The sequence below is a fragment of the Castor canadensis genome, chromosome 1 (genome assembly GCF_047511655.1).
Source record: "Castor canadensis chromosome 1, mCasCan1.hap1v2, whole genome shotgun sequence".
Classification (NCBI taxonomy): Eukaryota; Metazoa; Chordata; class Mammalia; order Rodentia; family Castoridae; genus Castor; species Castor canadensis.
In genome coordinates, this window is record NC_133386.1 from 206,430,569 (window position 1) to 206,455,388 (window position 24,820).

The 24,820-nt window shown below is 50.8% G+C and overlaps 1 protein-coding gene across 3 annotated transcripts in view; it reads right to left on the reverse strand.

The window, feature by feature from the left end:
- Positions 1 to 24,820, reverse strand: part of Shank2 (SH3 and multiple ankyrin repeat domains 2) — a 505,735-nt gene that overhangs the window by 411,181 nt on the left and 69,734 nt on the right. For all 3 annotated transcript variants that reach the window (XM_074050929.1, XM_074050919.1, XM_074050915.1), the window contains one exon: positions 18,870 to 19,089. In XM_074050929.1, the coding sequence (XP_073907030.1) occupies positions 18,870 to 19,089 (220 nt within the window). The remainder of the gene's footprint in view (positions 1 to 18,869; positions 19,090 to 24,820) is intronic.

Sequence of the window (24,820 nt, forward strand, 5' to 3'; positions counted from 1 at the left end):
TCCCCATGAGATGGATGCTCATTGTCACTTGCTAGGGATGTTCTTTCTGAGTGGTGAGCGATTTTGCTAAGTTGCTCACAGAAAGCACCAGGAGGACGCAGACACCAGCAGTGTGTCAGGACCCCAGCCCCAGCCAGTTCCATGTCTACGTCAGGGCTGCTGGAGAAACACCTGTCCCTGCTCGCTGGGTTCTCACCAGCACCTCAGCGGGTAGGGAAGGGGTGCAGGTGATCAGTGCGGATCTAACCCTCAGGGATCTCAGCGTCTCGATGATGAGGATAATATGGGTGATGGTGGTGAGGGGGTGGTGACAGAGGCGATAGAGTTGATGGAGACGACAATGAAGACAACAATGGTGGTGCCAATGGTGATGATGGTGGAGGTGATAGAGTTGATGGAGATGATGACAATGATAGTGGTGACGATGGTGATGATGGTGATGGTGACATGGTGATTGGGATGATGGCAGTGGTGGTGGTGATGGTAACGGTTGATGGTGATGAAGGTGGTGGTGGTGATGGTGACAATCATGGTGGTGGTGATGATGCTGGGTGGTAGTGATGGTGGTGACTGTGATCGTGGTTATGATGATGCAGAAGGTGGTAGTAATAATGGTCGCGGAGATGATGGCAGAGATCATGGTGATGGTGGCAGTGATAATGGTGATGATGAAAGCATTAGTGAAGACAGTGACGATGATGGTGGTGATGACGAAGGTGACCTGCTGGTAACGGTGATGACAATGAAGATGGTGACCATGGCAGAGCCATGTTGAACACTGGTTTAACCATTCACCTTCGCCACATCCATAAGTGAGCATCATTGCTATTGTTATTTTCTTATAATAACAACAATAATAATAATATTCCCAGTTTCTAGATGAGGGAGCTGAGCCTCAAAGACCCCCAAGTAAGCACCCCAAGGACGCACACCTAGAACATGGAGATTTGTTTTAGCCCAAATCCAGTCTGCCCGGCTCCCGAGACATCACTGTCTACTGCTCTGCTCTCCACACACCCACGCCAACCTCAAGGCAGGAAAAATATAAATGGTGCAATCATGATGGAGAAAGCCGAGGACATTTATGTTCATTTGTGGATCAGGACAAAGTCTGCCTTTGACTCAGATTTTCCAATTACTAGTAAATTTTTCCAGTGTTGCACACTTACACTCTGGGAGACGGTTTAATCCCCAGAACAAGAGATGAACTTTGGGAGACTAAATTTTTCCCCCAAAGAAGTAAAGTCTCGCTTCCAAAGCGCCACTAGCATTTACAAACAAAAACAAAGTGGCAAGGGACCAGTAGTACTGATACAGGGGGACACACCTGGTACCACGCTACGGGTGTTAGCCATGGCTGTGTCCCTCTGACAACACTGTACGGGAGTCCTAAACAGCAGGTCCCTCAGCAGGGCACTGGGCTTCAGGGGACAGGCACAAGAGCAGGCCACAGAAGGATGATGGAGCACTAAAACTAAGATTTTTTACCCCAGCTTAAATTCATAAGGTTAAAATAAATCTTAGAGGACACTCCGAGGCCCAGCCATGGTGGGATGGTGACTCTACCAGGCAGTTCCACATGAGGGCACATGCTGACCAAAGCCCTACAGTCAGATGATGTCATCACAGAGGAGGCTGGACGCCAGCCTCCAAATCAACTGTTTGCTGCTGACACTCAAGTCTAACACTCATGTTCATCCTAAGCCAGTGTCCCTAAACCCATCCTCGGGCCTTGCTCCGGGACTGCGAGGTGCTTCAGCCCACTCTGTCCTGTACCTTCTGTTAGCCTAGGTTAACCTACGGTCTTGAGAGCTGGGCCACCAAATGTCCCACAGCCCTGTCCTTCCTCACTCAGTCCGTCCCATCTGCAGAGACACACGCTCTCCCTTCTGGGTGTCACAATGGCATTCCAGCATTGGGCATTCAGCTGATCCCAGCTCCTTTCTGTCCCACACTGAGCTGCCTGTCTTTTTCTGTGCATCACCATACTAGAAGTTTTTAAGTATTGCTGGAATTGAACTATGTCAGATAAAATGTTCCTAAAAATGAATTGTGCTACAGAATATAACCCAGGGTTAAAGAAAGGTCAGGACTCCATAACATTGGTGATGGAGGGAGCTACCATTCATGGAAGATGGGCTTTGAGTCAAGTACGCAGTAAATACTTTATCTTGTGTTATTATATTAGTGCTCCTGAGCAGGGAGAAACACCACTGAAGTCTTCAGAGCCACAAGCACCAGGGCTAGGGATGGCTGTGCTGCTAAACAGCGTGGAACCTGGGCCCCCTGTCAGTAAAGTTCAGGTCAAAGTCAAATTGAAAATGGAGACAGTAAAGAATACTTGCTCTCACACTCAGTCAATGTGCATCTGCAAGATATGAGCCAGAAACTGCAAATACCCAGACAACGGGAAGATGGCTGGCGCTGGAGACAGGTGGAGGCCACTGTCTAACCTGGGTCTACACTGAGGACAGGAGTTGCAAGGCCATGGGAACAATGCACCAGAGAGGGCGTGTGGCCTGTAGTGAGCCAACCCCTGATTTGTAAGGCTAATGATTCAGAAGACCCTAATCTTTGAGAAATCCTGCCAGAAAGGACCTGGCCTATGAATGCTACAACTCTCTTGAAAGCTCGCTTCACATTCGTTTGCTGTACAACACGCCACACGCAGGCAACCTACCCATCAAACGTTCACTGTCCCATGTCCTGGAAGCTGGAAGTGAGGGATCCAGCTGTTGGAGGGCTGGGTCCTCCAAGGCCACTCTCCTTCGCTTATAGCTGGCATCTTCTCTGCGTCCTCATTTCCTTCTCTTAGATGCATTAGACCTAACCTAATGACTCAACTTTACCTTAACCACCTCATTTCCCCACACAGTCACATTCTAAGGCCTAGGGTTAGGACTTCACGTGCAAATTGGAGGTGGGGGACACACTCATCCTGTAACATGGTGTGGCCAAGAGCAAGTTTCTGCAACCCACTGAGAGTCACATACCCATGGAGGTAGGTCACACTGCTTACAAGTAGCTCGTGTGGTCCCAAGAATTCAGATCCCGTAGCCACTAAAGCTGAAGAGAGCCAGCCTGGCAGAGCAGAAGCAGCTTCTCGAACAAGGCTACTCTGACTTGCAGCAAGGTGGGCAGACAACTTTAGGCACAAGGCCAAATTGCTTAGGGCCCATGCGATGGAGGCAGGGACAATGGCGAAGCTGAGGGAGTGGCTAGACAAACCTGAAAGAGCAGTAAATATTACAGTGTATAAAATACATCTCATTACAGCAGGCAATCAGAACAGGATGCTCACCAACACAAGACTAGAATTATGCAGGCTTTCAGGTGCCTGCCTCCACCGCCTCTATTAACTGAGGTTTCTCGAGGTGAGACTCAAGTCCACCCACTCTCGACTTCCACCCAAGGTAGTGGTGGTACCTGCCTATGATGCAGCTACTCGGGAGGTGGAGAAAGGAAGAGCAGAGCCCAAGGCTGACCCAGGCAAAGTTAGTGAGACCCTATCTCAAACACAAAATATAAACACAAAAAGGGCTGGAGGCATGGCTTGTGTGGGAGAGTGCTTGTCCAGCAAGTGTGAGGCCCTGAATTCACTCCTCAAAACAGGAGAAAGGGCAGAGAATCAGAGTGGCAGCGCAGAGGAAACACAGGGCATTACCCCGATCCAGGGCTGGAAGCACAGTCCCTCATGCAAACAAACTCCCAGCTCTGAGCATTCACGTAAGCAACACAGCAAGAGCTCTGCGGTGCCTCTGAGCGCACTGCCCATACAGAGCTCCTTTCCCACCCCAAACTTCCTCCGCAGTGCGGTCCCTGCCATCACCAACTCCTGCAGGATGAGTTTGTGAAGACTCATCATAAACATGGGGTTGGTGGGACTTGAGGCCAGGTGCACTCGGGAAGATTCTGCCCTTTAGCACCTGTTCATCAGCCATCTGCAAGGGTGCACACCTCTGAGAGACAGCCAAGACCAAGAGCAGCCCAAGCCATACCCAGCAACCCCCCAAACGCCACTGTCCAAGTGAAATAATGCTTTTTGCTGTGGACAAGCCTCATCAGACTGGGGCTTGTGGCAGCAAAAGTCAAATACTGGTCCTGGTACCACTGAAGCTTAAGACCAGGGCTTTCAACAGGACAGGGAAATGCAGATACCCTTAACCCAGAAGGGCCACCTGACCAGATGACCCTGAAGTCCAAGAGTCAAGCTCATGCTTCTGTGTGTTTGGACATTGATAAGGGATAACATGGGTGTGGATTCACCTTTCCAATTAGTAGGAAACTGGAACAACCAGAGCTTAACAGCAGCCATCTTGTGCTGTGGCTAAGTGGCAGGGAGGCTGCTTCTACTGGCAACAGTAAAGGGGCTGAGGTCACCTCTGTGATTGTCAAGGTGAGCCCAAGCTGAGAGGTACTGCTAGGGATCCATGAGGGGCTCTGTGCTCCTTGCAAATGGGTTAATTTTCCTCTGTAGAGGGGTGAGATCTGAGGCAGGGCTGCTGCAAAGCAGAAAGTCAGGCACTGTCTAAACTGACAGTTGTCAGTTTAGAAGCAATAGACTAAAGTGGCCTAATAGGCGGCCAGGGTGAAGGGAATTAGATGGGCCTGGCTGCAAACACAAAGCACCTACTGTGTGCCCGTGGCCAGCTGAGGGAGAGCGCTAAATGCACCAGGTTCTCCTGGGGCAGGGTCACCACTCCCTCACCTAAGGAGGGACACTCCAAAACCTTTGCTATCTCCACAACCACACGGCTGCAGGAGACTAGAACTAAGGGAATCTGAAGGCAAAACTCGTGAGCTTCAAGTTGCTCCCAGCAGCACACAAGGGAGCCATGAGTGGAGAAGACAGATCTAGAGAGAGGAGCAGAGGCAGGTGAGGCTGCCGAGGTCAGGGGGCAGCACAAGCAGCAGGAAATGGTGGACTAAGAGGGCCACCACCCCAAGAGAGGGGGCTGCAGGATGCAGGTCTAATCCAGGAAGTAGAGTTAGGGTGGAGGGATCACGGAAATCCAACCATGAGGCAGAAGTACTGGAAAGTTAAATACTGATGGTAGAGCCACCATCTCGGTGATTCTTATCAGCGTGGGACACCAGCACAGGATGAATTATGGGCTTGTTGCCAGCAGGCTTCTGAGCCATGGTGTCCTTGCAAGGTGTGATTCACAAAGCTTGTGTATGAAAGTGAGGTGATTCCAGACCAAAGCCACCTTTCCTCGACATTATTTTCTCCGGAGACTTAAGTGAGAATTAACTGTGAGCTTAAGCCAAAGACAGAGGCACATTGGCCACTTGTATGTTGGCTCCAGAGACCGCTGAGAGCTGGGCTACCTTCTCTTGCCTATAAAATGTCACCTGAGGTCTGGAGGGGAAGGTGTGGCATCATAGCCTCATGATGCACAAAATTGACGCTGGCTCCATTGAGTTTTGGTTTTTTAAAATGATTCACATGAAAACAGAGTCCCTCTTCACCTTCACAAGTGTGCCTTGAGAAAGGACACTTATCCAAGAGGATAAGGCTCGACTTTCCTCAGTACCATTCACTGCAGGCCCCAGGGCCTCCCTGCTGTTTTAAATAAACTGTGACTCACCAATGTCCTGAGTAAAGCTGTAATGCGTGAACCCCTCCACTAAAATACAGGGAGGCAATTGTCATCATAATATTACAGAGAGGATGGAGGCAGGGTGTGGGGGCACAGAATGGGCCATCCTCGGCTTTAGCAACCAATTAATGAAACTACAAAGAAAAACAGATTCCATGCCTTCTTTCCCCCACAAAGGTGATGCAAGTACACATTACATAGGACCATGGCAGGGTCACTCAAAGTAGATACCAAAGATCCTTACTGTATATTTCTGAAATGCAAAAGGATGGATGGATGATGGACAGATGGACTGATGAGCAAATGGACATTTTGGATAGATGGATGGATAAATAGATGGGTGGTTGGGTGTATGGATGGATGGATGGATGGGTGCATGGATGGGTGCATGGATGGATGATAGATAACTGATAGGTGGAAGAAGAGACAGATAGAAGGAGAGATGAATGAGTGAACAGATTGCTGGATGGATAGATGGATAGATGGATGGATGGGTGGATGGATAAACGGATAGATGGATGGGTGGATGGATGGATGGGTGAATGGGAGGGTGGGTGGATGGATGGAAGGATGGATAGAGGGATGAATGGATGGATGGGTGAGTGGATGGGTGGATGGGGGGGTAGGTGGATGGATGGATGGGTAGGTGGGTGGATGGGTGGATAGATGGGTAGGTGGATGGATGGGTAGCTGGGTGGATGGGTGGATGGATGGGTAGGTGGGTGGATGGATGGGTGGGTGGATGGACGGATGGATAGAGTGATGGATGGATGAATGGATGGAAGGATGGGTGGGTGGATGGAAGGATGGGTGGATGGATGGGTAGGTGGGTGGATGGGTGGGTGGGTGGATGGATGCGTGGATGGATGGGTGGGTGGGTGGATGGATGGATGGATAGAGGGATGGGTGGATGAATGGATGGAAGGATGGGTGGGTGGATGGAAGGATGGGTGGATGGATGGGTAGGTGGGTGGATGGAAGGATGGGTGGATGGATGGGTAGGTGGATGGGTGGGCAGATGGGTGGATAGATGATAGATACCTGATTGGTGATGAAGAGATGGACAGAAGGAAAGATGAATGAGTGAATGGGTGGACAGATGGATAATGGATAACTGATGGGTGGAAAATGACAAAAAAGACAAACCTCAAAAATACGATGCTAAGTGAAAAAAGTCAGTTATGAAGGTCATGCCCAGAATGAGTCTCTTTTTAGTGAAGTGCTGTTTAGTGGTAACAGACATGTAAAAAGAGGATAGGAGAGATTCATGCTGACTTGATGACAGTGTTTGCCCCTGCTGGGTAGGAATAGGGATAAGAAAGACTGACTTTATCAGTAATGCTATTGTTTGAAAATAACAAATGCTTACAATTTCAATTCTGTGGGGTAGACACATGCATGCTTATGACCTTGTTATTATTGGTGTTTTGCTCACTCAAGGTTACAAACAAGTAATTTTTAGTTGAATCTTTAGTCTCAAATGAATCTCCTTTAAGTCAATAACTGAATGGGTGGACAAGAGAGTCCCTTCTGAGACAGGGCTCTCAAAGCTAGTGCAGCCCACAGGACCAATACACTTTTTGACACAATAGTTTTTATATCTCTGTGTTGACCTGGCTGCCAGATGACACAAGAGGCTGTTTTGTTACAACATTTAAGAAGCTGATAAGTAAGCATGGGTCTGGGGTGTGGCTGGGAGGGAACAGGCTTGTCCCCAACAGCAGTCAGAATCTACAGAGTGTGACTCTGCCTCTCAGTCCATATATCCTTTGACTTCAGGAACATCCAGAACAGAAATGTGGATGGAGAGATCAGGTGGTCGGGGCTTAGAAGGGAGAAAGACTAGTGGGTGTGAGGTTTCTTCTGGAGGTGAGAAAACAAACACCTGGAGTTGTAGATCAGTGGGGTGATGGGCCCACTCATCTGTGACTTTACTAAAACCTGCTGAATATGCACTTGCCACAGGTGAATTACATGGTTATATGAATTCTGTTGAAATTTTAAAAAGAAAGAAAACATTTGGTCCTGTGCTGAAAAACTGCAAGACACAGGCATCCTATTAAAACTTCACAGTTAAGGACCCCACACCCAGGAAACCTCCTGCAAGAGCTGGAGAGGTTAAGGAAATTTACTCACCCTCTGGCCAGACAGTGTTCATCCAGCTATCCCAGATGCTGGTGCAAAGACAAGCTAAGCACAGTAAGGGACACCCAGTGGACAGAGACACTAACCAAGCACTGCTGTGAAATCATAACCGCAAAGAAAGACATAGAGGAAGTGTGGCAGAAGGTCTGCCAGGATGGGGGAGCATTCGTTCTTCTTACTAAGAAATTGTGGGAAGGAGGCGGCCAACACGATCAACCACTGTGGGCACTGTGTGGGAAACTGAGAAGGAAACATCTGGTTAGGAGCTATTCTGGGGACCGAAAAGGAAGATGACAGAAACAGGATTAGGGAATGAGGTGGGCTCACCAGGATTTAGAGACAAAATGGTGAGGCCCAGTGTGACCCTGTATTCTGGTTCCAATGACTAAATCAAAGAGGGTCCTCACTGCCCGCAAGCAGACCATCAATTAGGGAAAGGATTCACAAATGGGGTCCATCTGTCCAATAAGAGCCCACTTGACAACAACAAAAAAGGAACGAGGTTCTGACAGATGCCACAGAGAGTATGCACCCAGTGGCAGAACTTCAGTCACAGAAGGTCACACAGCATGTGACTCTGTTTACATGGAAATGTCCAGAACAGGAAAAACAAGAAGAGACAGCGTAGATTGGTGGTTGACAGGGGCTGGGAGGGGAATGAAGCTCCCTGTAACTGCACAGGATCTTTTCAGGAGGATGGCTATGCTCCAGAGCTGGACAGAGGGGATGGCTGCACAACTCAGCAAATGTCCTAGACTCAATGAATCGAATGCTAGAGATGAGTGAGTTACGTGGTTTGCAAATCATAACTCACTAAGAGCTTGGTCATTGCTTTTCAGGGTTGGTTTCTTAAAAAAAAGAAAAGTTAACCCCTGGCTGAGAGAGGCATCAGGCACAGCGGGGCCAGGAGTGGAGGTGCGGAGAAGAGAAAGGGTAAAGCTCACACATGGTTTCATTCCTGGGGCTTTGAGCTTCCCAGGGAAAGATGTCCAGGGAGAAAGGGGTCCTCGCCCTCTGATGAGAAGTCACACTGGAGATGTGACCGTGGTTGACATTTTCACAGAAGTGATGACAGCAGAGGTACTGGGTAAGGAGCGGAGAGCGATCCCAGGCCATCAAGAGGAGGAGGAGGCCGTCCCTATGCTCTGTGGTGAAAGATGAGCAGAAGGTAGAGAGACGAGAAGGGGAGGGCCGGGATCCCAGGAAAGGGATCCTGCTGGAATGAGCCTCGGCCAGGAGCCAGAGGCCGCAAGCTGCGGGGAAGCCAGGCAGGGATGCCAGAGAGGACAAGCCAGAGCCAGCTTCCCCTGGAAACTGCATCCTAGGTGTGTAACGAAGAGTAAACTGCTCAGAACAGCCCTCCATGGTCACCCAAGCTGCCCATTTTCCAGAAGCGCGGGTTCCATGAGCCTCTGGAAGAAAACTCACAGCTCTCCCCTCCCAAGGGCAACGAGGCCTGAGTCAGATCACTGTGTGGCACAGTGAGCGGTCCAACAGAGCTGTTCAAAGAACGACCCATGTGTGCTGTGTCTTCCTGCACCGTCTCACCACAGGCAGCCACCTCATGGTCCCTCCTTCCTCAAGGAGGGGACGGCAGTCAGGCCTTGATTCAGCACTGGATGGAACCTGGGCTCAAGCACTGCCAAGGAGGGTGGAATCCCCCTGCTATTAAAAAGCATGGGAAACCTCAAACATGGTAACAAAAGATCCAGAGGATTAAGAAGCTGAAGGAGCAGGTGAGGACACTGCCCTGCTCCTCCAGCTCAATCCTCCACCACAGGCTCAAGGGCAAGGTCGCCTCAGAGTCGAGCATATTGGACTGCCTACTTGGATGCAGGGGGCAGACTGGGGGCACCTCCTCAGCTGACGCTGGGGACAGCTGACATGATGGAGAGCTGCAAATGTGGGGCTTCTGCTCTGGGGGAATTAGAAAGGGGGGAGAATCAGAGAGAGAAAAAGAGGGTAAAGGCGGAGGATACGGTGATAAATTTTTGTTAAATGAAATCTCTTAACTGGAAGATGTATTTTGTAACAAACGGAGCACTGATTAAAGAAAAAGGACACCATGCTTTCCAGGAAGCAGGCCAGGTCCTGGCACCTCTGCCATTACAACCAGGGCCGTGCAGATCGGCACGTGGGTCAACAGTTTCCGCTGGGCCCCCGGTGCTGAGGTGGGGGGACAGGGAGACAAGAGAGACTGGTGTTGGACACCCTCAAGAATCCCCAGAAGCACATCACAGCACATCTTGTTTCCTTCTTCTGCTTCCCAGGGATGTGCCATCCAATGTGGACTAAAATCTGACCTGTGGGTCTCGGCATCCACTTTATCCCGACTTCTTCATCCACGATCCTCCAAAAATGTAAGTTGACAGAGGGGCTCGCTTTGGCTGACACTGACTTTGGCTCAGGCTACTGTTTGTAAAGGCCATGTGAAAGGGCCAATGCATGGCCCGGAGCATCTGGAATGACCCAGAGAGACGCCCTCTCCATGCCCAAGCCTACTGTCATCCACTCGAAGCCCACCCGCCTGGACCCTGTTCAGCCAGAGCTCCACGTGCATCTGGAGAGAGATCATCAGCCTTACCTGAGGCTCTCAATCCAACATCAGCAGCCACACTCAGTGAGAGGTGGCATGCCACACTACATCTAGATGACAGCACCCTTTGGGGACAGTAGAAAGACAGCCCAGCAGCTTTTCCAGGCACTGTCATCCAGCAGGTGGACACTGGGGCTCCAGGGACAATCTCACTGGCAAGCTCCACTAGGCTGCTCTGGGCAGGATTCCAGGAACTGTCTCCTGTCCCCCGTCAGAGGACTCAGCCTGCAAGGGATTCACATGAGAACAATGTCCGCTCTGTTGCTGAGAATTTATGCCCATGGGATTTCTGGCCTCCGCCTCCAGGGGCTTTGTTTGTCTTGAACAAAGTGAAGAGAAGAAAGTTCCAGAAATGATTATGCTCCCAAGAATGGAGACAGTGCCTCAGAGGTCCCTACATTCACGAAGCATCACTGGACTTCCATGCCTGAGGGTAGGTGTGCAGGTGGCCATTCCCGAAAAGGTTCCAGTGCCTCTGGAGCAGACAAACACAGTGAGGGCCACACCAGGAAGTGGTCAGAGCGAGCAGTGGAGGAGAAAGGGAAGGAAGGTAGAGTATGGGCTTCCCACGGTGGGGTGGACACTGCCCCAAGCTACACCATGCTGCCCTGTACTCCAGAGGGTCCTGTCAGCCTGATCCCTTGCCCTGGCTGCAGCTGAGCACCTCTCTCTCTCTTTTTCTTTTCCTTTTTAAAATTTGCCATACTGTATATTGCTAGGCTAGTGCTCTGCCACTTGAGCTCTGCCCCTGGCTTAGGATGGAGCATTGAACAGCAGCAATGACACATGGCCTTTGTCCCCTCTGACAACTGACGAGAGCCTCTGGAGGTAGGCAGCCCACAGAGAACATAAAGACAGGTAATCATGCCCACTGAGTGCCTCACACTCCACATGTTGGGGGAAGGAAGGGTGTCCCTTACCCAAAATGTCTGGCAGAAGCGGTTTGGATTCCACGTGTTTTCAAATTTGGAGATATCTGCATATACATAGCAAGATGAGACCCAAGTCTAAAAAGCAAATTTATGTAATGGTTCATGCATGCCTTATCCACAATTTGACACGTAGGTTTTGTGTATGACAGAGTCCCATGCTGGAAAATTTTCTACTGTGGCATCACGTCTGTCTCAAAAAGTTTAGGATTTGGGAGTATTTTAGAATCTGGAGTTTAGATCAGGAATCACTAACCTGTCCTAAGCCAGACATTCAGCCCATGTGGCTCACTTCACAGAGTGGGGAGGGGTTTGTTCCCTCCCCTCACATAGGACCAGAAGGCTGAGACCTTCAGTACCTTGCCCCAAAGCAAATGGTGAAGGGTGGGCAGGCACATGGTGACTGTGGACCATCCAACCCAGTACTGCTTCCTGTACAGCCTGTGTGCCAGTCACCCCACCATGGTGAATACCAGCTGCAGTACCAACAGTCACTGGACACATCAAACACCAGCATCCTGGGTGGTCATTTATCCAGCAGGTTCCCTGGCCCAGGCCTGAGCATCCTCAGGCCACCCACCCCTCACTAGCTCTGAAGTCTGATTTGCATGTTCACATATATAAACCAGATGAATCATAAACCTCCCTGTGACTGGAACGGCATGGGCAGGCCATGCTCCCTCTCTACATCCAGATATGGTTCCATGCTGAGTTCCATTTCAGCAGCTACAAGGTGTTACACCTCACCAAGGTGCACAGAAACACTGACTGCCTCAGGGCTGCTACCAGAACTACATGAAGCCACACACATCAACCTCTAACACTGCACCTGACATATGGCAAATGCTGAGGAAGTTGTAAAACACCTCCTGGTACAATTACAGAGCACTGGCCCTCCCTGTGGGGGGTGCAGCCACAGGGATGTGTTGCATTAGGATGGCTGCAAGGTGGGCCAGGCTGAACAGGGAAGGCTCGAGCTGGGGTCTGCACCTACCACCACATCCCCATCCTTCCCCACCTCCTCTGGCTTCCCAGTGTAGACTGGAGTCTGCCATCCAAGAAAAGCTTTTACAGCTTCTTCCCCTCCCCATATCAATAAGAAGTGGCAGAAATAAAGGGAACCAGCTGGCTAAAACCCTGCAATGGGTCAGACAGGTGTTGTGAGGTGGGATTGCGGGGACACTTCTATCACAGAGAGGCTGATGTTGAGAAATGCAGCATCCTGGGGCCAAGAAGGTCAGACCAAGTGATCGGAAACACACAATCCATCCCAAAAGTATCCAGAGTAGACTACCCATTGCTAGAAAAGCTGCACAGAAACAGGAGACTATGGCAGCAGAAGTGCCTATTTCACCCTCTCAGGGCCCTTCTTCCCGTCCCCCTCAGGTGGGCAGAGACTGGAGAGACATGAGAGGCGAGCAGGGCTGTGTGTCCAGAGAGACCCTCCTCCAGGGCTCCACACCGAGCAGGGATGCACCAAGGGCTGGGTGTGATGAGGAAGAGACACGCTCCCTGGTGGTGGGGGGGGATGGTGGTGGGGAGGTCTAGAGCAGAGTGTTAAGATAAGGTCAGAAAAAAAAAAAAGGGAGCACAGGCCTCTAAAAAGACTCGACCCTTCCCACCCCCACACCTTTTCATGTAAAAAGTCGGGCAGATAGACAGACAGACATATCTAACTTCACAAGCACAAGGCTCAAGCCTGTGCTGTCAGAACAGAAAGTCCAAGCTGCCACACCACTGGAACGAGACAGGGAGAAATGGCTCGGAGGACAACGAAGGCGCAGTGAGGAGAAAGGAATGGAGACGAGGAAGAAAGACGCAAAACCAGACAAGCCTTTGATCTGGGGGAAAACACAGCCCCAACAAAGGAAGAACCAACCATCTCCAAGAGAGCTTTATGCTGGGGACGGGGTGGGCAATAATGAGATATAAAACCAAAGAACCAAACAACGACTCCAAAGAAAAATTTTCAAGAAGAGCGAGTGCAGGGCCGGGAACCGAATGGAAAGCCGGAGTAATGTGACTACAGCAGATCAGAACTTGCCAGGAAGAGCACACACAGTACACGAAGGCCTGGGAGAATCACCAACACACAGAAACGTCTGGCGATGACAGCAACCCCAGTGGCAGATGTGGTGAAGGAACGTCCAGCAGAAGGCCCACTGCGTCCCCTGAAACAGGGACGACCAGCTGACAACACAGGAAAAGCTCCAGATCACAGGGAGGCATCCTTACAAGGAAGGGCAGCCAGAATCTGCAGGCCACACATTCCTCTCAGACAGATCAAGAGTGGTCAACAACACACACTTTCTACTCTAGCCATGGAAGCCACCGGGTTAGAGATTCCGGCCACAAAAGAAAGTTGCCTACAGGACGGAAACAATAAACCACAGGTTCCCAAATCAACATCCAGGGCAAGACGACACCACCCACCAGGGACGTCATTTTCCAAACACACTCCCGTTACCTGTGGGTTCCGTACTGGGGATGTGCCTACTCGAAGAAATTTCCTTGTAACGCCAAAGTCAATACTTTCTGCATGTCACTGATTATTTTCAGACAAAGTCTTTGAGTCGCCCGATGCGTATGAGGTGAGATGAGGAGACACCCTGTCTTCAGCTCCCTATTGTAAACAAGGGTCCTTGTTCAGTCTACTCAGTGGCACGTTTGTCACGTTTTTTTGGTCAGATAACTTGACATTAAAAACGCCTCTCCGGCAGAGTGCTAAAGCCTGTCGATTTAGCCTGAGTTACAGTGCGGCTGGCCACGAGTTCATGTTAATGAGCCGACATCGTGCAGCAAACACGGTGTCTTTACAGAGCGCAAGGTCATTTATAGAACCCGAGTCCCCCAAATAAGCAAGTTCAACCGTGCATTCACTGAGGAGGCAGTGCCCTCGGGAACTCTTCCTGAAAGCAGCAATGACAGACGCTCAGCACCGAGCTGCATCCAGTGCAGAGTAAAATGGAACCGGGAGCCACAGAAGGAAAGGCCCCTGTGAAGGCTGCACACTTCCCGGGGCACTTAGCCCTGGACACGGGGAGCAGGCTGGATGTGAAGTGTGACTCACAGTGACCACCTGCAAATAGTTCTGCGCCCACAGGAGAGGGGTGTGCGTGTGTGCGCACGTGAGCACTCGTGTGTCCCCACGGAAGTGCACACACAGCCAGCTTCAGCTCACCAACCCTTCCTGGGCTCAGAGCTCACAACCTAACGTCCAGCCTCTCTGCAGCCAGGGGCAGGGCAGCCTCCTGAGGGAAAGGGGGAGTGATGTGCTCCCCGAGTTCTCTTCCCCTCCCTCACCTTCCCGGGGTGGATTGCAGAACTCCAGGAATGGCGTGGCTACAGAGCAGAAGGAGCCTGGGTCCCTGCAAGTCTGCGTGGATCAAGACTCCCACTTCTTCCTCCTGCCGACCCCAGTGGACGAGAGAAGGGAAGAGAAACATCACAGACCTGTCAAACGCCTGAGCTTTGGCAGCCTCCCTGTCATGACAATCGGCTTAATTTACCCACCCCCCCACTCCCCCGCCGCCTAGGGGCTAGAGAAAAACGCACGGTGAGAAAGGAGAAAAATCTGTAAGGGAAAACAACAAATTCTAGTCGTGCCGAGTTTCATAATTGCTTCTTCATAGATGTCCTTGAAAAACTGTCTTTCTTGGGGCAAAAAACAACCGCCAGCAATTCCTTCACTGTCTTCTTGTTTTTAAATTTTAAATAAATAATGTGAATAATAATTTATTAGCAGTGTGTATGAAGTCTGCCCCTATGCATTTCTTTCTTTCTTTCTTTCTTTTTTTGCAGTACTAGGGTTTGAACTCAGGGCCTCGTGCTTGCCAGGCAGGCATTCTACCACTTGAGTCACAACCTCAGCTCAACTTCAGTTATTTTTCAAGCAGGGTCTCAGGGTCTTCCTGAGCCACGCTCCCACTTATGCTTCCCACGTAGCTGGGATGACAGGTGTGCAGCACCACACCCAGCTTATTAAGATGGAGTCTCACTAACCTTTGGCCCTTGCTGGCTTTAAACTGTGATCCTCCTGATCACTACCTCCCCAGTAGCTGGGATTACAGGGGTGAGCCACTAAGCCCAGCCTTGCCAGTGTATTTCTAGCTGTAACACTAGCTACTGGCTCCCTGTAACCCTTTGGAGAGGCGTGGTGGAATGGGACCCACCATATGCTGACAGTGACAACCACTGACACTGGCATTTGTACCTTTTGCATTGCATCTGTCTCCCCTCTTTTTTGTGGGGGCCATGCTCCAAGCCCTCAGGAGATGCCTGGCACTGCATATGGTACTGAACCCTACAAATGCTCTTCTCCCCACACACACATATGGTAACGCTTAAGCTACAAAATAACCCAGGAGGATTTAGCAACAACAATTATCAATAAAATGGAATTACTGTCACAATATATGAAAATGAAAGTTATCTTATAATTTTTTCAGACTGTGGCCAATTAAAACTGCAAGAAATGAAATGTGGATGGGGGTTCTTCTGGAATTGACATCTTCATACTCACATAAAACCTTTACAAAGGTGCGAAATGACACAGAAAGAAGACCACCAAGAGCCATGACACCCTCCTCAAAGGCCACCGTGTGCTGCCAGTGTGGCCTGGGGTCGCAGTGCTACAGATTAGCTCTGGGCATTGGGTCACCCTGAGTGTCCCTGGAAGGAGAGGCCACCGGGCTGATCTTGTTCTTAGAGCACAATCAGCGGAAACGCCTCCTCAGCTCCGTCAGCAGCCCTCCCTAGAGAGAGCAGGCTGGAACTAGCAGAGTCCCTGCTGGGCTGAGAGGCACACCAGGAAAGAGGACAGTCATAGATCTCACCCTGCTGGAGACCCAACCCTGGGAGTTGGGAGGCCGAGGGGAGCCCGGAGGCCAAGAGCAGTCAGGAGGCCAAGAGGAACAGGGAAGCTGAGACCCTGGATATGAAAAGGAAGTGAGAGAAGCTGCAAGGTTGCAGCAACCTGTGGCCAGCAGGCAGCACAGCTGTTTTCTTCTGTAGCTTACAGACCCTCTCCTGCCACAATAGACCAGGATGCTCTACGCTTCCAGGTTGATCCAAGGTGGACCCCAGGACTAGGCCTCAAGAGCCTCCAAGGTCATAGCTACCATCCCATCTCACCACCAGCCCATGGCCCCATGTTCCCTAATCCAACTCTAAATTGTGGCAGGTCCTGCCAGCTCCCCGACATCCACAGGGACTATAAAATCCAAGGACCCCAGAGACAGCCAGAAGTCTCACCCGAAGCCCTGGGAATCCTAACTCTGATGGCCCCGGTGTTCTCTTCACAGCAAAGGGGCCTCTCACCAACTGTGTACCCCTGCCATCTCCGCCGATGTCTCCCAGAGAAGGGGCCACAGGTGACGCCATGTCCTCTGTGCTTCCAGCACCGTGCACTAAGACTGCCCGAGGCACGGTCCCTGCTGTGAACAATGAAGGAGCCAGCTGGTCACTTACCCCAGCACACTCTGGACCCAGAAGGCACAGGGCTGTTCCTTTCCTGCACACATTTGCAGAAAGTCCCTGAGGAGGTGGTAGCTATCCCATCCCAACAGGCAACCAGGCAATGGCTCTGGGGTCACCAGACCCAGAGAAACAAGGGAATTTCGACTGCCAAGGTGCTCGCTGTGGCTGCAGCTGGCTGTGATCTGGGATGATGACCTCTGAAAGAGCATCTTTCTCAGGGTCACCTACGCACAGTGTCCCCCACTCTGTCTGGAAACTCAGGGCTCTGGGAAGAGACTCAATGGGGCGCTCAAATCCAGCTGCTCCACACGTCCCCAATCCCATCACACACCTGTCCTGACCGTTTCCCAAGCCCACACACCTGACAGCGCCCTGCCTCCTTGGGCTACCCCACCATCCCTAAAGGCACCCCTCTTGTTCTTCGGGGCTCGGCTTGGCAGAACCACTTCAGGAGACACACCTCAGCTTCTGCCCACAGGGAAATGCTCCTGACCACCACGCCATCCCTACGTCCGTCCCCTCCTGCTCGCCGTGCTTGGGGGAAGGGCAGCTCATCTCTATGCCCTAGCTCTGGAGATCAAAGAGATCCTAAGTGACTTTCTGCAAATGAGATCTAATTGAGAAGAAGCACATATCAGTTAGGAGACCCCACGAGACAGAAGAAACCGTCATCTCACCTAGAAAGGACTCTGAACCTCCGAGGGTCTCAGCCCTGGACCAGCTAGAATAAAAGGCTTCTCCACTGTCTGCAGAGGCTGGTAAACGAACTTCAGGTCTCATCCCCACCCCCGATCACCAACTTCCTGCCACCAGCCCCCACTCCCCACACTCCAGCCGCATCGCACTGAAGGCATCCTGCCTTCGGGAACTGGGAAACCTGCAGCCCAAAGACCACTACCCCTTCCCTTCTTCCCTCACTGCATCACCCCTCAATGCTCCTCCTCTCACACACACACGCCATCACCCCCTCCCCAGTGCCTAGCACAGCCCTGGCTGGTCACAGACACCCAGTCACTGAGTGATTTTAGAAAGCAGAGGGCACAACCCTGAGTCACTACACTGAGCAGGAAGCAGCCAAGACCAATTACCCAGACCAGCAAAGAGCCAACAACAAGCATGTGCATGACACCCATACCTGCCTGGGAACAGGAAAGGCACTGGGAGCACGCATCTCTAGGGAGAGCAGCCTCCAACTCCCCTGAAAGTCCCACGACATGCAGAAGGAAAAGTCAGTATGCATCCTCAGGGTCACGGGCCACCACCACATCACAGCCATCCATCACACCCAACCTGCCTCTGCCCCTGCCAAGTACCAGGAGCTAGCCTCTGGGGGACAAAGCTGCCCACAAGAGCCACAGGCACAAAGGGTGACCCATGTGGCAAAGCAGCAGCCCCGGGGCTACAGGGAGTAGCTCAGGACACTGTGCCTAGGACCTGGGGACATCTGGGTACTGGCTGGGCAGTGTGGGGAAGAGAGGAGCAGAGAGACAGGTGTGGAACAGTACAGGTGTCCACACATGCTGTAAGCAGCCAGCAAGAGGCTGGGCCTGGCTGAGACCTCACACATGGCCCTTCAGGTCCTGCTGGCCAACGTGCCTGCTGCCTGGCTCCCCTGTGAGACTGTGGACTGCTCCGGGGCTCTCAGTGCCCAAGGCCTGGCCTGAAGCACAGTGGGGAAATCCCATGGTTTGAATGTTGCCTTGTGTCCCTGATGGGTCCTGGGTTGAAATTTAATCCCCATTGTAAGGTACTGAGAGAGTAAAAACTAAATTCAACTATGGTCCCAAAGGTGGGACCTCTGGGGGATGATTAGGACTAGTTAAGGTCACTAGGGTGTAACCCAACAATTGAACCCTGGTGGTTTTATGAGAACAGGGAGAGCAACCACACAGACACAGGCAAGTTCCCTGCTTTTTGCCATGTGACTGCTTATACCACCTGGGGACTCGGCCAGCAAGGAAGTCATCATTAGATGACACCCTTGACCTTGGACCTCCAGATTCCTCAGCCAAAATAAACCTCTTTTCTTTACAAAGTAGCCTACTTCGGATGTTTGATTATAGCAACAAGAACAGACTAACACAGTGCTCAGTCAGTGCCATGGGCACAGGGGCTCACCGTCTGCTGCAGGTCCTGGATGACCACACGGATCACCAGTGTGTGGCTCTGACTCTCATCCATCTTTGCACCACCTGGCTTCTCTGCTGTGGCCCTGATGGTGTCATAGATGGTCTCTTCTTTGGAGCTGTCCGACTCTGAGCCCATGGAATAGTCAGAGAAGCTCTGGGCCATCTCGTCCTCGCTGGATGTCGGGCTGCGAGGCATGGCTGCCGGATCTCTGTGGGGAAAACGGAGAACAATGGGATGTGTGAACATTAAAGAGAGCCCAGGGATTCTCAGAGACCTAAGGAGCGTGGACCAGGTTCCTGCATCTCTTGGCATGGCCACTGGCAGGAGCTGCCTGTGTGTATGTGTGTTGGATCCCTAAAGGCAAGAATATAGCCCCTCCCTTCTCCTCCTCCCCCAAGCATGAGCAGAGGCAGCAGCTGGCAGAACCAGGGAGGCCTTTGCCTCTGGGCCCAATGCTGTGAAGCCCACGTTAAAAAGCTGTGGCCATGATCACAGGGATCCACCAGAGGTCTGTGAGGCAGTGTAAAACCTCCCACATGAGGGAAATGGCTACCTTTGACTTGTCTGTGAAGATTAAGCAGTGGGAGAAGAAGAAAGGCAGGCATCAGGTCAGAAGGCAGCCATCCCCACCATAATAACCCCCTGCTTCAAACACAGAACAGTGAAAGGTACTGGCAAAAATAGCACAGAAAGTCAGTGCCAGCCTCACAAGGAAAATCGTCTCCAGGACCAGGAGTGGAACAGAAGCCAAAGTTGTGAGCAGGCTGAAGCTGGGAGACTCAGGGTCCCCAAGAAGCAGTGGTAGCTGGGCAAACCCATTCCTCCATCCAAGGACAGTCACAACTCCTAGCAAAGACCCAGACCAGGCTGCAGATGGCCACCTTGGATTAGGGCTTTCAGCGCACATAAGAACTGCAACAGAACTCTGAGAGTGGGTCACACTGTGTTTGGGAACTACAATAATAACACCCTCCATCTCTGGGAACAGAGGTCCTGAAAAAGTTGAATAAATGCAGGCTTGAACCAGGGTTCCCAGGGACCTGGCAGATGATGCTCCATGGTGAGCCAGCAATTCAACCTCTGCACAAATACTGTGAAGGTCAAGGCCATGGACTTAAGGAAAAATGTACAAACCCAGCTGCCCCAGGCAAATGTGGATGCATGGTTACCCTAATGCTTCAGGGGCTGCCTGACCACGTGTGGTCTTTTCTGCCCAAGGACTCCACAGCTGTGAGAAAGAAAGAATAAACTTGAGCTTCAAATCTAATTTGGAGCAAAGAGAAAGCAAGCTGCAGGGCTCAGACACCTAACATGCTTTCTACCTAAGGCAGGAAAGCTGCAGTGCACCCCTACGGACTGTGTATGGACAGGCTCCAGTGGCAGCCTGACAGCAGGAAGCACTCAACAGGAGAGGCAAGCACTGACCTCAGAAGGCTGCCCCACTGGAGGAAGAAAGGGGTACACAGGGATCGCCCAGCCATGGGGACCCTCCAGTGGCCTGAGCAGACAACAAACATAGATCTGGAGACATGTGTGTCTGCGGTGTTACTCTGTATAAATTTCCTTCTCTGGATTGGAAATGTCTCATGCAAAAAGAAAGGGAGTTTCTGCCAGCTTGCTTAATAAACTTGATTCCTGAAAGCTTTGGTGCCCTTTCTGTCTGTCTGAGCCATCCACTGGTGTTTTTACCTCCTTGTCACTAGCCCAGTGGCCCTGGCCTGCCGGGAGGGCCACCCCTGCCAGGCACCACCAGACCATGTTGATCTGAGGGGAGGGAGCCCCTCTACCGGTGAGCCAAGGAGGTGAGTTCTGGTTACACAAAGGAACATGGGAAGGCTCAGGAACGAACCCAGAGGCCTGCTCATCAGACTGTTAAGAACCCGGGTTCAAATTCAGGCCTGCCTGAGGAGGCAGAAGGGGAGTCTGATCAACTCCCAGCAAAGACACCCAAGTAACACCCTTATTGGAGTGAAACTGTGTCTTGCAGGTTCAGGGAGTGAGGTGGAAGTACTGTGCTATGTGAGTGTGTGAAAGAGCGAGCCTGAGAGGCAGCCTGGTTACAAAGTGAATGCAGAGTCCTGATCCGTGGGTCTAGGGTGAGCCCTGACAGGGCCTCCACTCTGGAGCTTATACGGACTCACTAAGGCCAAGAGATGCCTAAATTCTCACGAGGGGAGCAGCCAGAGATGGATGAAGTGAGTGGTGTTATTTGTTTTCCCCTGTGTGCTAGAGAGGAGGACCCCTTACCTCCTCTCCACAGCCCTCATCCCTTCCGTCTTTGTCTCTGACTTGAGGTCTGGCAAATGGAGGAATGGAAGGAGGTCAGAATAACACCCCCCCCCAGAACTTTAAGAGGGGATTTAATGGAGACAATGGGGTCAAGCTGACTCCTGGCAAGCTTAGGACCTTCTGTGAAATAGACTGGCCTGCTTTTGGTGTAGGATGGCCTTTGGAGGGGTCACTAGATAAGGTCATAGTCAATAGAGTTTTTGAAATGGTTGTAGGGAAGCCTAGAACACCCAGATAGTTCCTTACATTGACTGCTGGCAGGATGCAGTCCTCAGTCAGCCCATGTGGCTAAAGCCCCACCTAGAGAAAGCATGTAGGGTTATGGTAGCCAGGGCAGCAGCAGCTTCCAAGTACAGGGGAAAATGTAAAAAGCCAGAGAAATCCATATTAGTGGGGGACCCCAAGGAGTCCCCGCCCCCTTATGTGCCACTGTACAAATTAGAGAATTTCTAGGAGCTGCAGGTTTCTTCTGGATCTGGATCCCCAATCACTTTCTCTTGGAAAAACCTCCTTATGAAGCAACAAAGTGGGGGGAGAACAGGAACCCATGGGGAGACAAAAAAAAAAAAAGCCTTTAAAGAAATTAAGAGGGTACTCACAAATTCCCCTGCTCTGGGCTTGCCAGATGTGATGAAGCCCTTCTTCCTATATGTACATGAAAGACTGGGACAGCTGTAGGAGTCTTGACCCAGCTGCTAGGTGCCTGGCACTGCCCAGTGGCCTATTTATCAAAACAACTTCATGCAGTTTCCTGAGGCTGGCCACCCTGCCTGTGTGCCCTTGCAGCCACTGCCATCTTGGTGGCTGAAGCAGGCAAACTTACTTTGAGATAAGAACTCACAGTCCGAGTACCCCACTCTGTTTTGACTCTCATGGAATATAAGGGAAATTATTGGTTAACAAACTCCTGAATGGTCAGCTATCAAGGCATGCTACGTGAAAACCCACATATCCAGCTAGAGGTCATTAAGACTTTAAACCCAGCCACCCTGTTACCAGTTGACTCAGGCCCACTGGGGCATGACTGCTTAGAGGTTATGGAGAAGGTGTTCTCCAGCCAGCTGGACTTGACTGATCAGCCTATCGGTCTTCCGGACATTGAGTGTTTCATGGATGGCAGCAGCTTTGTCTGGGATGGCACATATTTTGCCAGATATACCATAGTGACTCTGGAAGCTGTCATTGAAACAGGACCACTGCCAGTTGAGACCTCTGACTGAGCTCATTGTTCTCATGCAGGCATTCAAGCTTGCTGCAGGAGTGTGAGTAAATATCTACACAGACTCTAAATATGCCTTTCCTACCATTCATGTCCATGGAGCCCTATATAAGGAAAGGGGCTCATTAACTCAGGAGGAAAAAGTGTTAAATATGAACAAAAATTTTGGAATTACTAGAAGCCATATGGACACCTCAGCAAGTAGCAGTCATGCACTGCTGAGGGCACCAGAAGGGGGAGATGACAGCTGCTTGGGGAAACTGAAAGGCTGATAGGGAAGCCAGGTGAACAGCCCTCACAGGAGGACAAACCTCAGCCTCACTGACAGCTGCCTTGTTCCTGTGTCCCTTATCTAAATGGGACCCATAGTATACTTTGCAAAAACAGGCTTTATTTGAGACTGAAGGAGGAATTTTTCTACCAGACAGATGGTGGAAGTTTACTGATGGCCGCATTGCCATACCTGAGTCATGGGCTCCCACATTTGTCAAATGGTTCTGTGAAGAAACTCGCTCAGGGTGGACAGCTCTCAAGACCACCCTTGGCCCAGCATTTTTATGTCCCCAACCTCTCCAACATAAGTAAGGTGATAGGTGCAATCTGTGCCAGAAACAATTCCCAACAAGGGCCAAGATGTAAATATTTGCTGGTGTTTGTCTGTACCTTCTCAGGATGGATGGAAGCCTTCCCCACTCTAACTGAGAAAGTCCAAGAAGTGGCCAGGTGCCTATTAAAGGAAATCATGCCTTGATTCAGAATATCTGTCTATTGGGTCAAACAATGAGCCAGCCTTTGTGGCTGAGGTGGTACAGTTGATGGCTAAGGGATTAGGAATAATTTGAAAGCTACACACAGCCTACCGTCCCCAAAGTTCAGGGAAAATAAAACATGTAAACAGGACTCTAAAATTGCAATTGGGAAAACTATGCCAGGAGACCCACCTACAATGGGATCAGTTGCTGCCCACAGCCTTGCTCAGGATTAGGTCCGGCCCCACCAAACAGAAGGGTTTTGAAATTCTTTTTGGGCATCCACCCCCTTTAATCAAGGGCCTGCAAGGGGACCTTAAGGAAATAGGTGACTTCACCCTGAGGCAGCAGATACAAGCCCTCAGGCTGATTCTCTTAAAAATCAATGACTGGGTAAGAGAGAGACTCCCCGTTAGCCTGACAACTCCCACGCACCCTTATAAACCAGGGGATGCTGTTTGGGTAAAGGAATGGAGTGTTCAACAGCTGAAGTCCCACTGGAGGAGCCCTTTTGTTGTTGTTTTGGCCACCCCCACCACAGTTAAAGTAGCAGAGATCATTCCCTAGATCCACCACAGCCAAGTGAAGCCAGCTTCCCTCGAATGGGAGTGCTGACCCAGCCTCACCATGCAAGATCACCCTTCAAAACACCAGCACCCTTCCCTGACAGGACCCTGCTTCCCAGAAGACAACAGGAGACCACAGACAAGGAGACGTCAGCCCTGCTCTAGTCACTGCGGAAGCTTGAGAAGTCGCCCATCTCACCTTTGAGGATGAGTCCATTCCATGTATTCTTCTTGCTAATCTTGGTCACCTCTCTACGTGGGGACCCCCAGGCTTTGGACTGTGACTCATATATGCAGACTATCAGAATAGGGAGTGCTGTTACCAAAACTCTGGCTTTCCATACTTATTATTCCTGTGCAGGCACCATTGTTGAGTCACGCACCCACAACCATACCACCCACTCGGTGTGCTTTCATGATGGTCAGTCTATCTGTTTTAACCACATCTATTGCCCTCAAGAGTAATGGCCAGAGGTCCAAAGCTTCACCAGCATGGAAAGCTCATTAACGATCCCAACCAACCTGTGTCCACAGACTGTGATGTGTGTGTGCCGCAATAGCTAAAAACACTGGGCCTTAGGACGACTGTCGGAGGCTAGCCTGGGAAAGGACCTACAGGTTAAAGGACAAGTATATATGCCCAAAAGATAACAGTGGGACATCCGGTTGTGCATCCTATGAACAACTCTACTGCCCTTATTGGGGTTGTGAAAAGTGGGCAACTTGGCTTGAAGGGGAGGTCCATACCCCACATGGAACTGCTGCTCTTTTACAAAATTAGTGAAAAAATTTCACTATTTTCAACCTCAATGAAACATGCTAGGAAGTAGGGAAAAAGTTTGACATTTTAATCTATGGAAAGGAAACAGACCCTGGTACTTTGCTGCATTTTCAACTCATCATGACCACTCATGAGAGTTCCTCATACCAGGTCTTTCACTCCTTTACGAGGAGATACAAAGTGTTTTCCATCTCAGTTACAACCAAAAACCTGCTCCTCTCAGTAGCTGAGCCCATAACACAAACTCTGAACGTAACTTCGTGTTATGCTTGGGGAGGAATGAATATGGGAGACCATTGGCCATGGTAGGCAAAATTGCTAAACCCACAAGAGAA